The sequence below is a fragment of the Urocitellus parryii genome, chromosome 4, assembly GCF_045843805.1.
Source record: "Urocitellus parryii isolate mUroPar1 chromosome 4, mUroPar1.hap1, whole genome shotgun sequence".
Lineage (NCBI taxonomy): Eukaryota > Metazoa > Chordata > Mammalia > Rodentia > Sciuridae > Urocitellus > Urocitellus parryii.
This window is the reverse complement of record NC_135534.1, coordinates 6,269,355-6,284,477: the sequence shown is the minus strand read 5'-3', so window position 1 is coordinate 6,284,477 and position 15,123 is coordinate 6,269,355. Positions and strand designations below refer to the sequence as shown.

The following is a 15,123-nucleotide window of genomic DNA, read 5'->3' as shown; positions in this document are numbered from 1 at the left end:
CTGCCATCACCCTGGGTCTGGTCCGCTGCTTGCTTTCTGTGTGACAAGTTTCTTCCCCTCTTGGGGCCTCAGTCTCTCCACTTGAAGAATGAGAATATGGAACAAGACAGCTCATCAAGGGATGGGGTTGTGGCTAAGCGATAGAGCGCTCGCCTGGCATATGCAAGGCACCACCACGTAAAAATAAATAAATAAAATAAAGGTATCGTGTCCAACTACAACTAAAAATCAAAACATATATTTAAAAAAATCAGGCCCCCACACCTCTGATTTTGGGGGGTTCTGTGTGGATGGGCTCTGGAACCCAGCTGCCTGGGTTTAAGGCCCAGCTCTTCCATGTACCAACCATGGGACTCTGAGCAAATAATCTGCCCTCTTTGGGTCTCAGTTTCCTCACTTGTCAAAGAAGTGTAGGAATTGTACATGCTTCATCAGGTGTAATAGGATGACACAGGCCAAGTGCCTGGCACGCAGTAGGTATGTGGCAAATGTGAGGTCAAGGTTTGGGGTGAAGAAGTTCAGGCTGAGCTCCAGGATCTGAAGTTTGGGATGAGAGGGGAGGGTCCAGAGGAGGTGTATGGAGCCAGTGCTTTGTAAACTACACTCCAGGTAACCCAGGGGCAGGACCCAGGCATCTCTGAGGCTCTGCTCCCCTGGCCTGCACTTCCTTCCTCATTCAGGCACCTAGGAACACCCCATACCCCAAGCGGGAAACCCCAGGCCCAGCAGGCAACTGCAGTGATGGCAGCGCAGAGACCACACGGGGGCAGCAGAGAATCGACTGGGACAGGCAGAGACTCCTGGGAATCAGACTCAGGAAGGTGGGGACAGGGTGTCGGGAATGGGGCAGAAGCTGGGGAGCAGGAAGGGGCTGAGGATCGGTCTATGAACAGTGCCCTGGCCAGGCCCCCTCTGGTGTGTCACACACTCATCCCAGCAAGCTTTGGTTCCTTTCGGCCAGCACACCTGCCTGCCGCCGCCTTCCTCTTCACTCCATCCTTTTCCTCCCCACCCCTTGCTCAGCCAGCCAGGCCTTCCCTTGGACACAACATCCTGAACCACAGCTCATGCCCACCTGACACACACTGGAGCACAGCAGTGAGTCTACCATGGTCCCCGCTCTTGAAGTGGCCATGCCCTGGCTGGGGCTAAACCATACTATCTGGTCCCTTGCATTGCAAGACTGAGGGCTGGTCCAGCCTCTCTGCTCCTCCCGTGTTTTCTTTGGGGGCAGTCATTCACTCTGCGGGATTCAGAAAGGACTCCCAGCTCAGGATTGGTGGGGCCTGGAGGGGCTGAGTCACCCACAGGCTGAAAATCAACAGTGGCCACAGTAAACAGCAAAATAGTAAACAGTGCCCTGGCCAGGCCGACTGTGTGACCTGGGCACCACCCCATCCAAAAGTAAACTCCAGGAAAACAATGTGGTCCAGAAGATTGGGGGAAAATTCACCAACCGGGCAGATGGCCATGGCCCAGTGATTAATCTGCCTCTTGCAGGAGCACAAGCATAAGGTGGGGTGAGGCTGGGTTGGACATCAGGAGATCAAATCTTGCCTCTGGTCCTGCTGGCCTAAGACAATCTGTGGCCACTCTCTAAGACTCAGTTCCTAAATCCATAAAATGGGGAAGGCAGCTCCCTGGCCCTGCCCACCTTGCAGTTTGAGAGCTGAATGCAGTAACACACGTGAGGGGTGATGTTAGGGGTCTGATTTTGAGGTCACACCTGGGTCCAAATTCTAGTTTGGCCTCTTACTAGCTGCGGAGCTCAGACAAGGACTAACCTCTTTGAGCCTTGGGTTCCTCATCTACAAAATGGGACTAAAAACTCCCACCTCCTGCACGTGGTTTGCATTCCATTAATGGGCACTGTGACTATTAGGCAAAGTTCAGAGAAACTGTAAAGCATGACAGCCATCAAGCATGTCATTAGGATGATTATTCCTATAGCAACGGAGGCCTGACTCTCAGCTCCCTCCACCCTCAGTCTGGCCCCACCTGCCTTCCAGCTTGCCTGATGACAGCAGCCTGGAGCACAGGCCATGACGACGCTGACAGCTGATCGTGGGGGACTGGGCCCCTCCTCACCACTCCTTGGGCGGGGAGCCCTGCTCAGTAGCTACACGCCCAGCCAGTCACCGCCCAGCCCTGTGGTAGTTTCGGGGAGGTAGGGACACCTGAAAGGTGGAGCCCTCCTAGGGAGGCTCCCTCCGCCCAGGTGAAGCTCCATTCAGCCTGCTGAGCCAGCCTTGAGGGTGAGCTGGGACAGGAATGAGGGGCGTGGGGCTCTGCCTCCTCACCCACAGGCCTCTGCCCTGTTCCCTTAAGCTTCACTCCAACGTCCAGTCCAAGATCTGAGGAGACAGCTTGGGTTCATTTTTTAAAGGTTTAAACTCTGGTCACTAACAGGGGTGGGGAGGTCAGGTGACAGTAAGTTTCCAGTTTGATATTGGATTTATTCCTGGCATCCAAAGTGTTCCAAGCATCAGCTCCCAACCAAAGGGTGCGCACAGCCCTCCCTGGGAAGGATGGGGGCGGGGCTCCCCTCACTCTGCCTCCTCATTTGGAACACCCTTTTTTCTCTCTCATTCCACCGGGTTTTACTCATTCCTTAAGACTCTGGCCTCTCCTGTAAGAAGGGTTTTCTGGCTCCCCCATCCTGGGTGAGGAGCCCCTTTCCCCTTCTCCTGTCCCACTGCCTGTCCCTCCCTGGTGTGGGTCTTATCACACTCAGGTCCTGCCTGTCTCCCATTCTAGGCTGAGGGCTTCTCAAAGCAGGGACCTTGTCCTGAACAGTTCCCAAGCCCCAGGCCCTGGGAAACTGGGACCATTTTTGCTGGTTAAACCCAAAGAACCCCTCACGTCAGACCATGCTTTAAGCACCTGATGAATGGAAGGTTCCATGGCTTTCCCTAGATCACGTGCCAGCCAAGGTGAAACAAGTGGTCAGCCACCTGCAGCAGGCTTCCGGGTGCTGAACGAGGGGGCAGGGTAGGCCACCCCCTTCCCACCTGGCCTGAAACACCCCGAGGGAGGACCGTGCTGTGCTCGGTGTCATTCATTCGTTCATGCGGCAAAGGTCACCGCTCTCGCTCAGAGCCACTTCCCTCCCAGGTGAAGCCGGCCAGGCGCCTCGCTCCCGGTCCGCACCCCAGCCCCTCTGGGGGGCCCAGCTACTCGTCTCCTCCCCTTCAAGACCAGGGTGCCCTCCCGAGGACCCAGGGCTCCTGTGGCCCCAGAGCCCGCACACAGCAGATGCTCAGTCGGTGCTTCCCGGGCGGTTAAAAGGGACACGGCCCGAGCGCCCGGGCCCGGCGGGGGCGTCTCACCTGGGCCTGGCCGCCCGCTCGGGCCGCCGCCCCCGGACCTCCCGGCTCGCACTTCCTCCCGCCGCCCCGCCCCTTCCACATTCCTGCCCCGCCGCCGGGCCTGCCCCGCGCCCGCCGCAGCCCGCGCCCGCCGCCCGCCGCCCGCCGCGCGCCCGGGGATGAGGGCGGCCCAGGCCGAGGGCGAGGACCCGCCGCCCGGCGCGCGGCCGGTCAAGGTGGTCCTGGTGGGCGACGGCGGCTGCGGGAAGACGTCGCTGCTGATGGTCTTCGCCGCTGGGGCCTTCCCGGAGGTGAGTGCCCGCGCTCCGCGACCCAGGGCGCCCTGTCTGTGCAGGGGTGCACGCGGCCCGGACGGGGTGTGGGGTCAAGGGCAGAGTTCTTCTCAGTGTGCCCTGGGGAGTGGAGTTCCCAGAGATGTCATATATAACGTCGGGCAAATGGCACCTACCCGGGAGGCGTGACCCAGAGACTGAGTTGGACCCCCTGAGTACATGGCAGGTCCCAAGGCAGCCCTTTGGCACATCTAGGCTGAGAGACTGAGGTCTTTGGCAGGTTTCAAATCATGTCTTCGCCACTTACAGCTGTGTGCCCTTCCCCTTCTCTGTGCCTGATTCCTTAACTGCATAATAGGAATAATGAAAGTGACCACCTGAGTTAATAGAGGAGCCTGCTACCAGAGGTCAAGTGCTTAGCTCTGAGCCTGCGCACAAGAAGGACTCTCTGAAAACTGGCAAATGTCCTTCTTGGGAAACATCATCTCTTCTCTGGCCCTTGTCCATGCAGTGCTCATCCCCTGGCTACACCTCAGAGGAGAAGAGCAGGCCAACTCTGGAGTCAGACAGATGGGTTGGCACCTGGGCTCTCCTCTAACGAGCCCCAGTGCCCCTGAGTAACTTGCTTAGCTTTTCTGAGCCTCAGTTTTGCCCCATGGGCCACAGCGACCTGGTAGGTCATGAGGTAGAGGAAGCTAAGGCCACTGGACATCTCAACGTGACACCTGGCGCATCCTGGCTGCCCTGGGCCTGTTGACTGTTAGTCCTTCTCTGACTTTCTTATTGACTGGCTGTCCAGATGGATTCCCCAGGCACCAAGGGCCAGGCCAGGGGCAGGGGTTGGGCCCAGGAAGGAGTGAGAGCCCAAGGAGCCCATGGGTGGTGTCCAGCCTTCCTACTTTCTCTTCCAGTGAGCCTCCTCCTGGGTTGTGCAGGCCTCTGATGGTGGAAGCAGGAGAGGCCAGGCCGGCAAACAGCACCGGGCCTTTCTTTCCACTGTGGTAACATCCAGCCGTTCATTTTGTGGTTTGCGGAGCTGAATGACATCACTTTCTTTGGCTAGTTGCAGATTTTTTAGGTTGGGGGTGGGTTTCTAGGCCCCCAGATAATGCCCATGGGAACCCAACCATTATGATGGCACGCTGGAGAGATGCCACAGGGGGCCCAGGGGAGGGCATCTACAAGACTGGGTTGTGGAAGGGCGGCCCCTCTCCACTGATGTCCTGGATCGGTCATCCTAGATGGTGAGATCGTGGCAATTTCTGAGCTTTACAACATGGAAATGCACATTTTACATTCCATGGACTGTTTTGGAGGACATGCTGGGGCAGCCAGGGGAGAGGTGGGCATGCTCATCACCAAGGGATGGACACTCTTTGTCTGGTTTCCCTGGCACTTTAAAAGCACCTTCTTTTAAAGAACCACAAGATTCAAGAACCGGAAAGTCTTTTACAGATGGGAAAATAGGCCAGAGAGGCAGCCTTGCCTAGAGGCCACAGCCCTGCTGTGGTGGTGCCACCCAGCCCCAATGCCCTGCCCACTGGACTCGGCCTCCTCTTTCAGGCAATCCTGGAAGCCTAGGGAGCCAGCAGCTAGGAAGGATGGGGTCCCATCTCCCAGGCTTCCTGCCCTAAACAAAGGCTGGAGAGCAGGCTGGGGGTTTGAAGACTCCACAATGACTCATCAGCTGGGGCCCAACCTCAGGTACAGGGCAGAAGAAAGCAAGGTGGACAGAGCTCCTGGGGCAGGGAGGGATCCAGGGCTGGGTGACAGCCCCTGCCCAGTTCTGGCTGGAATTTGGGAACACTTCCATTTCCACAGGGCCAATGCCCAAAGGCCCCAAAATGTCAACAAGAGGCAGCAGGACCCAGTTCTGCTTGCTCAGTTCACTGAGGCCTTCTGGTCTAGCCCCCATAGGCATCCTTCCTGGGGAGACTCTGACACCCTCTCTTGAGCTGTGTCCCCAATTCTGTAATGATCCACTGTTGGTGTGTGAGCCCCTTGAGGGCAGGCCCCGGGCTGAGTCATCTCTGTCCTGGCCCAATACAGGCCTAGCCCTGCCTTCCTGACTGAGTGTAGCTCAGCAGATAAGATTAGGTACTTATTTGTCCCATGGACAGAGGGTGACCCTCCCTGGGGGTCAAAGAACACAATAAAAAGTATAGAGTGTCTCTGGAGCCAGAGTAAGGGCAAGGGCAGTGACAATTCAAGTCACAGGGGCGGCCGGATCACTTTCCTGCATACTCCAGGCAACAGGAGTTGGAGTTAGTGATTTCAGGAGAGGCAGGTATTGGGGACAGAATCTGGCTTCTAGAGCCAGGGGGACTTGGCTCTGTAACTGCCCAGCTGTCTAGCATATCACCTGGAGATATGCTACCCTCCTGGGGCCTCTCTGGAGAATGGGAGAGCAAAGATTGTACTGCTCTCCAAGGTCACGAGGATCAAGGATGGTGCCAGGAAAGGCCGCGAGTGGGGGCTGGGGATGTGGCTCAAGCAGTAGCGCGCTCGCTTGGCATGCGTGCGGCCCAGGTTCGATCCTCAGCACCACATAACAACAAAGATGTTGTGTCCGCCGAGAACTAAAAAATAAATATTAAAAATTCTCTCTCTCTCTCTCCTCTCTCACTGTTTCTAAAAAAAAAAAAAAAGAAAAAAAGAAAAGCCACGAGTGTTCAAGGGCCTCAGTGAAAGGTGAGCTTCCAGATCTTCACCACTCACATCTCTGCAAGACACCGAGTGTCTCCCAGGAGCTCTGTGTCACCCAGTCTGCATTTTGGGTCAGAACACACCTCAATATAGAGGCTGAGGAGGGATGAGAGAGGTGGTGTCACCTGGAGGGATGGACCAGGGGATAGGGTAGCGATCAGCTAAGTAGTAAGCTTTTGTGCTGGGGCTTTTCCTGCCAGTCCATCCCCTACCACATCGTAAGGTGACGCTCTTCCCCTTTAATCCCTGACAGAGCTGGCCTAAGGCCACAAATGGTAGGTGCCAGAGCCAGACCCTAAGCCAAGCCTAGCTGATCCCAGCACCAATGATCCTACCTATATTACCAGGTCACACTGTCTTCCAACAGGCAAAGGACCTGAGGCAGGTGGGGAGTGGGCAGATGGCTGGGCCCCTATTACTCTCAGTTGGTAGAGAGAATGACAAGAGTGGCAGATCCAAGGCCTTCTTCCCCAGCTGCCCACTCTTGAGTGACCCCCGCCATCCTCTGTGGCCTCCCAGGTGTCCTGGAGTCAGTACTGTCCTGCCGCTATGGTGCTGCTCCTCCCAACCCGCCAAGGCCTGTCTGTCTCAGATGGCCAGCAAGTGGGCTAGCCAGTAAATAGGCCACAAAAGTCCTCCTGAGTCACAGGCAGGTGGGGGCCCCACCTGGCATGGGATGGGAAATGAACAGAGAACACACACTGTGGCCCTACCAACCAACCTGAGCAAGCCATCGAGGCCCAAGATGCAGATAATGTAGAATGCCCCCAGGGCAGGAGGGCCTAATAGTGACACAGTGGAGTCCCCAGCCCCCCATTTTCATCTGTGGATAGAACCTGTCCTCTTTCACGTGTGTGTGACCTCTGTGGAGAAGCAGCGAGCTCATGCAGGGCAGGGCATGGAGGGGCCTCTGTCCTGGATGACAGGCTCTAGAGATGCCCCAGGGAGGGGATCAGGAAAGGCAACCCCAGGAAGGGGCATTTGACATGGGTCTTATTTGAATTTCAAGAGCTTGAGAGGCAAAGGAGGGACCCCTGGGCAGACTGAGTCTTGTTTGTGGCATGCTCCTTTGTGTCTATAACTGGGCCTTGAGAAGGTCCTCGTGTTTGCTGAACGAATCCATGAAGGAACAAGGAACAGATGTAGATGTCATTCCAGGAGGCGGGGACAGCATGAATGAAGGCTCAGAAATGGGAGGACCCTGTCCAGGAGGACAAAGAAAATGCCAGTAACTGGCATGTACAGGGTGCCAATTCTGTGCAAGGGGCTGCAAGGGTCTGTACCCCCATTATCTTGTTGACTCCAGAGAGCAATGCTCCTTGGCAGGGATTTGAATCTTTTTTAAAGGAGGTAAACAGGGCCAGGGACGGAGGAGGTCTTACCCACACGGCTCTAGGTCTCCCCTCCAGGCAGGCCACCTGGGAGCCTTCCCAGAAACAAGGACACTGTCTGGGGAGGGGACAGTGCTGCATTCCTGGGTGCTGGCCAGCCCCCACCCCTCCTAGAAGATTCCTCACCTCCCCTTCCCCCTTCCTCCTTTCTTAGAGCTACACCCCCACAGTGTTTGAGCGGTACGCCATCAGTCTGCAAGTGAAAGGCAAACCTGTTCGCCTCCAAATCTGGGATACAGCAGGTGGGTGTTTGGGGCTTGGTGGGGGCAGGGTGCAAGAGGGACTTCTGTGGGCCCAGATGCCTGGGACAAAGCCCTGTCCCTTTCTTCTAATCCTGGGAAGCCAGCCAGCCTCCAAGGAACAGGTGTTGGCTAGGATTGGGGGCCCCCAGGAACTTGATCCCTCCTGGCTTCTGCACCTGTCTGCGGCCTCCATCCCAGGGAAGCCCCTGAGTCCTGGAGACAAACAGGAGTCCAGAGCTCTGGGCTCTCAAGGCGTGGACTGGTCCTGGCCTCCCAGGCTTTCCACCCTGGCTTTAGCTTCCCTGAGACCCACCTGATCCTGATCTTGGCCTCTGGCCTCACCCATACAGGGGTGAACTCAAAGCTAAACTGAAGGCATCTGAGTTTTCCTCTTGCCTTGGATGAGCTAAGGTGTCTTTGTGGGGTCCCACCTGTCCCTTCGTCCTCAGCCTCCAAGCCCAGGGTAAAGCAGGCTCCCGAATGGTAGTGAGCCTCAGCTGCTCAGGCTCCCACAGGTTGGCTCTACCTAACCTCTGCCCCTGCTGCAGGGCCACCTGGCAAATGCTCTTCTCAGGCCAGGGCTGGCACATCCTTAAGGCAGGCCAGGTAAGCACCACCCCAGGGGGATTCTCACATAAGGCACAAAACTAGGCCCTCCAGAGCCCCTACCTGCTGGGATGGCCTCCCTATCCAGGAGGTACCAACAGCAGGCAAGAAGACCTGGAAGGAGTGACCCCCCCCCCCAATTCTGCCCAGGACAAGATGACTATGACCGCCTACGGCCCCTCTTCTACCCTGATGCCAGTGTCCTGCTGCTCTGCTTTGATGTCACCAGCCCAAACAGCTTTGACAACGTCTTTAACCGGGTAGGTAGTGGGGAGGCTCCATAATAACCATAGCCCAGGCCACTGCGTCCCCACCCTTGACCCAGCTGACCAGCAGAGATTGGCAGACCCTAGTTGATACTGAGTCTGGTGCTCTGGGTATATATGTGGGGACACTGAGGCCCAGAAGTGGGCAGGGACTCGCCCAGTGTCTTCCAGGGATGTAGAGGCAGAATCTGCTCTGACTCCCAGCCCAGCACTTGTTGTCTGTCCCCACTGCAGACTCAGAAGCTGGCTCTTTCCACTGTGACTGACTGTACATGAGAATGCTGGGGGACACAGAGGAACTATCTCCTCAGCTGTGCCTGCCCAAGGTGGCATGAACCGTGAAGTCAGATTCCAGCCACTCTCAGCAGCTCCTCCCCAATGTCTCGCCCGCTGGCTGCCAGGCCTCCCAGGCTGCCCCAACTCGTGTAACATTCCCGAGGCTGCCCTTAGATGTCTGGGATGCAGTCCCTTGAGATCCTCTACCCCAGCCTGGCACAGTCCCTCATCCACCACTGCCAGGGCCTCTGTGCAGTGGCCTATTCCAAGATTCCTCGGGGCACAGCCAGTGACAGCATGAGTGATAACAAGGATGGGGACAGCAACATTTACTAGAACTTACTATATACCAGGCACTGTCCTGGGTGCTCATATGTGTCTATTTGCTCATCTAATCCCCCTAACAATATTTCAGAGTAGCTACTATTATTCTTCCCAGGCAAATCACTTATCCAAAGATACCCATCTCTTAAAGTGTCACCTCTAGGATTAGAACCCAGGCAGCCCTTCACCTACATTCATTCAGAGCCATTTATTGTGCTAGGTGCCATTCTGGGCTCTGGTGGCGGGGGTACAGGGGTGTCTGGGAAAGGGAGGAGAGAGGAGGGTGGACTGAAGCTGCTGGAGGCAGACCATGGAATTGGCTGATGAACTGGTCATGGGTGTGAGGGGGGAGTTAGGACCAGAGCAACGGGAAAGTGGCAACTGCCGTTTCCCAGCAGGAGAAAGAGCAGGCTGGGGTGGGGGGATGCCCAGAGTCCTGCACCCCCACTGCAGGCGTCAGCGTAGGTCTGCAGAGGCAGGAGTCTGCAGTTCCTCTGGAGGGCAGGCTGGGCACTTAGGAGCTGCCAGGGACTGGGGAGGACCTGGGAGCCAGAGAAGCTCCCGAGGAGGAGGAGGAAGAGGAGGAAGAGGAGGAGAGCCCCTGGGAACCAGGAGACAGGACCTGGGCACAGACCTGGGAGAATTCCCTGTTGGATTTAGAGGTGTCGCATTGTGCAGCATCTATCTAGGACCCTACTGAGGCCCATTTGACCCCAGGAGCGGAACAGTTTGTTCAGGACCAGGCTAATCTAAGAACTTATATGTGTGAATGCATTAACCCCAGGGCCCTAGCAGCATAAAAGTGTGCTACTTTTTCCTGAAGAGGCACACTCAGCCGCTGGGCACTCCTGGAGATGGAAGGCCCCTCCCCCGACACCAGTGCCCCAGCTGCAGCCCAGGCTAAAATAACTCAGCCCTCATGGTCTCCCATTCCACAGAGCAGTGACAGAGATAGGAGCTGTCTCTCCGAGGGGTGACAGTTGAGACAGACAGGTGCTGTAACCATTTTGTAAGCTGATTTATCTTATTTAATTTTGTACATTGTTTTGGGGTTTTGGTGCTGGGGATTGAACCCAGGGGCACCTTACCACTGAGCCACATCCCCAGCTCTTTTTTGTGGGGTGAGGTACTAGGGATTGAACTCGGGGGCACTCAACCACTGAGCCACATCCTCAGCCCTATTTTATATTTTTTTAATATTTATTTTTTAGTTGTAGTTGGACACAATGCCTTTACTTTATTTTTATGTGGTGCTGAGGATCGAACCGCATGTGCTAGGCGAGCACTCGACTACTGAGCCACATCCCCAGCCCCCCTATTTTGTATTTTATTTAGAGACAGGGTCTCACTGAGTTGCTTATCACCTCACTTTTGCTGAGGCTGGCTTTGAACTCCCGATCCTCCTGCTTCAGCCTCTAGAGCCGCTGGGATTGGAGGTGTGTGCCACCACACCTGGCACCCAGCCCTTTTTATTTGAGACATGGTCTCACCAAGTTGCTGAGGGTCTTGCTAAATTGCCCAGGCTGGCTTCAAATTTGCAATTCTCCTGCCTCAGCCTCAGGAGGCACTGGTGTTACAGGCATGCACCACCATGCCCAGCTGAAATGATTTATTTTTAAGCAAATACATACTTGGCCCAGTTTGGGAGGTGGTCATGAGCTCCCTTATCTTTCAAAGAGACAGGATTGGGGGAGGGGAGAACAGGGCTGTGGGCCCCACCCCCTGAGGCTCAAATCCTACCATTTCCAGTTGTATGACCTAGGCCAAATTACATAGCCCCTCCCTGCCTCCATGACCACATCTGTGCAATGGGCTTATTACAGAATATGCTGCTAGGGCCCTGGGGTTAATGCATTCACACACATAAGTTCTTAGATCAGCCTGGTCCTGAGAGTTTGCTCCCTGCATACTGACCATTCTGCTCGTGGTTGTTGGAGTCCAGCCAGGGCAGCAAGAGCATGGCCCACTGGGAGGGCAGAACTCCTGTTGACTCAAACTCCCCCCTACCCTGCTGCAGTGGTACCCGGAGGTGACGCACTTCTGCAAAGGAGTGCCTATCATCGTGGTGGGCTGCAAGACTGACCTGCGCAAGGACAAGGCTCTGGTGAATAAGCTGCGGAAAACGGGGTCAGAGCCTGTGACCTACCAAAGGGTAGGAAGCCCAGCCTGGGTCTAAGGGGACTGGGACAGGACACCTCTGGGCACCTCTCCCCAATGCCTGGTGTGGAGCACACTTAGGGGTCTTGCAGGCTGTCAGGAGTCAGGAACTGCGGGTACTTGGAAATGCTACCTAGACAGCTTCCAAGAGGCTCCTGGAGAAGGAAGAAGGTGGGAAAGAGCAAACCAGAGTTACCCCTCCCGCCCACTGCACAGAGGCCCACAGAGGAAGTCCGCTCTCTGCTGCATGCCTGGCTGAGCCAGAAGTTAATTGGTTGCCGTCTTGAGAGGCAGAGACCCAGATAGGGGCACAATGAAGTGCAGAACAGCGCTTGGTCAAGCCAGGGTGCGGGAGCCAAGGGAGCCCTAGAAAACCCCACCAGGATGGCTGGGAGGGCTGCAGGGAGGCGGGAGGCGAGGCCCAACCAGCGCCCCCAGCTTACGGCAGCCCCGCCCACCTCTCCCTGTTAGGGCCTGGAGATGGCGAGGTCCGTGGGTGCAGTGGTGTACCTTGAGTGCTCTGCTCGGCTGGATGAGAACGTCCACGAGGTCTTCCAGGAGGCAGCTGAGGTGGCTCTCAGCAGCCCAAGTCGCAACTTCTGGCGGAGGATTACCCAGAGTTTTTGCGTGGTGATCTGACCAGCATGGGGCTCTCACTGCCCCCTGACTGTCACACCAGCTTGGGAAGGAATTGCGTGCTAACCTGCAGAATTGGTTGGTCTGGACCCAGTCCCCAGGCTGGGCCTACTGAACTGTACCTCCACGGATGGACACCACCCCAGAGCCTGGGGACACTGAACTGAGGAAGCAGCGTTCCCAGGGAGGGCCCAATCCTAGCCTGACATCTGGAGTGGCCTCTGCAGCCTGGCCTGGTGCCACCTCTTGTGGCTGCTCCTGAGGCTGTACCTGCAGGACCTGGCATTCTTAGGCCCATGAAACCAGAACCCACACTCTGCCCCTGCCCCTACCCCCTCCCCTTCCCCCTACTAGTTCCAGTGGTAAGTGTAACAATTAAAATGACATCACTTGTCATTTGTGTCCTGCCTCTTGTTGCAAAGCACCTTTACACGTGGACTAAGGTGGGTAAGAGTTCACCCCATATAGACACCATGATTAGACCTCTTGGATTCAAACCTGGCTTTATCACTTTCAGGACCTTGGGGAAAGTTCTTCTGGGTCTCAGTCTCCCCATCTTTAAAGTGGGACCAATCAGAGACCAACATATATAAAAAGCAGGGAACTGGGTGCAATAGTGCCCACCTGTAATCCCAGCAACTAGAGAGTAAGGCAGGAGAATCGAAAGTTCGAGACCAACAGGGACAAAAAAGACCCTGTTTAAAAATAAAAACTAAAAAGGGCTGAGAATACAGTTCAGTGGTAGAACATTCCTGGGTTCGATCCCCAATACCATCAAAAAAAAAAAAAAAAAAGCATACACATTCTTACTTTGTTTATCTAGTGTCTCAGACTCCTCCAGAGAGACAACCATTAGGACACACACACAAAGGGATCTACTTTATTTTTTTTTAAATATATATTTATTTATTTTTCGGTGGACACAACATCTTTGTTTGTATGTGGTACTGAGGATCGAACCCGGGCCAGACGCATGCCAGGCGAGCGCGCTACCGCTTGAGCCACATCCCCAGCCCCAAAGGGATCTACTTTAAAGAATCGGCTAATGCTGATGTGATTGTGGGGACAAATCTGATAACTTTAGGGCAGGCTGGAAATTCAGGTGAGTCATTGTTGCACTCTTTCCCCCCCCCCCCCCTCAATACTGGGGATTGAGCCCAGGGATGCTCTACCACTGAGCCACATCACCAAATCTTATTTTGAGACAGCATCTCACTAAATTGCTGAGGCTGGCCTAGAACTTGCAACCCTCCTGCTGCAGCCTTCCAAGTTGCTGATTCCAGGCGAGTGCCACTGTGCCCACTGGGGCTACAGTCTTGATTGTGAATTCTGCAGAGCGGCAGGCTGGACACTTAGGCAGGGTTTCTGAGTTGCTGACTTGTGGCAGAATTTTTTCCAGGAAACCTTTTATCTAAAGGTCTTCAAATGATCGGACAAGACCCACTCACACTGTGGAGGGTCATCTGCTTTAGTTAAAGTCTTTGATTTAAATGTAAATCACATCTAAAAAATATTGTCATGTATGGTGTATATGTCCGTAGTCCAAGCTATACAGGAGGTTGAGGCAGGAAGATTGCAAGTTCAAGGCCAGCCTCAGCAACTTAGTGAGGCCCTAAGCAACTTTATGAGACCCTGTCTCAAAAATATAAAAAAAGGTCTAGGGATGTAGTTTATCATCCCTGAGTTCAATCCCCAGTACCCAAAAAAAGCCCATCATAGACAGAGCTGTAGGCACACTGGAAGAGAGCTTGCCTTGTTTACATGAGACCTTGAGCTCCATCCTTAGCACCACAAAAGTAAATAATAATAATAATAGGAAAATATCAATCAAGGGCTCCAGGAACCCACATTTTAGGAAATTAAAGAATCTCTTGAGCTAGGCTGAGCTCCCTAGATTGATAGAGAACACAGAACAACATTCTGGTGTAGTCATACATGAGAGAGAGCATGAAGTTGAAAATAGAGGCCAGAAATAATTGCTTTCTATTCCTGAATGGCCTAGACTAAAAACCCAAAAGTGGACTATGTCATTCAGGAGGGGTTTCCATGTAGATGCCAACACCATTCACTTGCTGCAAGCCTGCCCAGTAACCTGAGCTGTGGTGCAAATGGTTCTTCATCTGAAGCGTGATGTTAGTGGCTGCCTGTCATTAAGTAACCTGTGTATTATCTCAAACAAAATGGTCTAGTTTAGCCAGGCATGGTGGTGCATGCCTGTAATCCCAACCACTGGGAAGGCCAAGGCAGGAGGATTGCAAGTTCAAGACCAGTCTCAGCAATTTAGCAAGACCCTATCTCAAAAAAATAAAAAGGGCTAGGGATGTAGCTCAGTAGTAGAACACTAAACATGCATGAGACCTTGGGTTTGATTTCTAGTACTGGGACAGGGGATGGGAATAAAATGGTCCAGTTCAAGTTCGGGGAATAATGTGATGTTCCAGGTTTACCCCAGCTTAGGGCTCAGTAATGTTAGAGAATTCACATTTGGTTTTGGTCAGATAGGGTTTTACCAAGAGCTCTGATTAGCCAGGCATGTGACTCACACCTGTAATCCCAGCAACTTTGGAAACTAAAGCAGGAGGATCACAAGTTCAAAGCCAGCCTCAGCAACTTAGCAAGGCCCTGTTTCAAAATAAAAATAAAAAGGGCTGGGGATGTGGCTCAGTGGTTAGGCACCCCTGTGTTCAATCCCTAGTTCAAAAAAATCAGATTAGGTTCACATTACAGTTTTAAAAAATTCATATTTCCATCCAGAGCACTTGGGGATAGAATGGATTCATGTAACCCTGGCTATTATTTCCTGGTGTGGTTGGGATGAATCCCTCAAGCATGAGACTCATTCATTCAGGCCAGAAATGAAGCTGTGCCACTCACCTTGAGGCTCAGGCAGATGAATGGACATTATGGGGATAGCTCAG

At 54.3% G+C, this 15,123-nt stretch overlaps 1 protein-coding gene across 1 annotated transcript; it reads left to right on the top strand.

The window, feature by feature from the left end:
* The first annotated feature begins 3,467 nt into the window (after positions 1–3,467).
* Positions 3,468–12,579, top strand: Rhod (ras homolog family member D). The gene is made up of 5 exons (XM_026396568.2): positions 3,468–3,619; positions 7,853–7,940; positions 8,697–8,806; positions 11,430–11,564; positions 12,041–12,579. The coding sequence occupies exons 1-5, from the start codon at positions 3,488–3,490 to the stop codon at positions 12,206–12,208; spliced, it is 633 nt and encodes a 210-aa protein (XP_026252353.1). The 5' UTR covers positions 3,468–3,487; the 3' UTR covers positions 12,209–12,579.
* The last annotated feature ends 2,544 nt before the right edge of the window (positions 12,580–15,123 follow it).

Bases quoted from the DNA above. Each gene is read 5' to 3' on its own strand.
- Rhod (XM_026396568.2), top strand. From the start codon at position 3,488: ATGAGGGCGGCCCAGGCCGAGGGCGAGGACCCGCCGCCCGGCGCGCGG. The intron at 3,620-7,852 runs GTGAGTGCCCGC...CTCCTTTCTTAG, and splicing joins CCGCTGGGGCCTTCCCGGAG to AGCTACACCCCCACAGTGTT. The intron at 11,565-12,040 runs GTAGGAAGCCCA...TCTCCCTGTTAG, and splicing joins AGCCTGTGACCTACCAAAGG to GGCCTGGAGATGGCGAGGTC.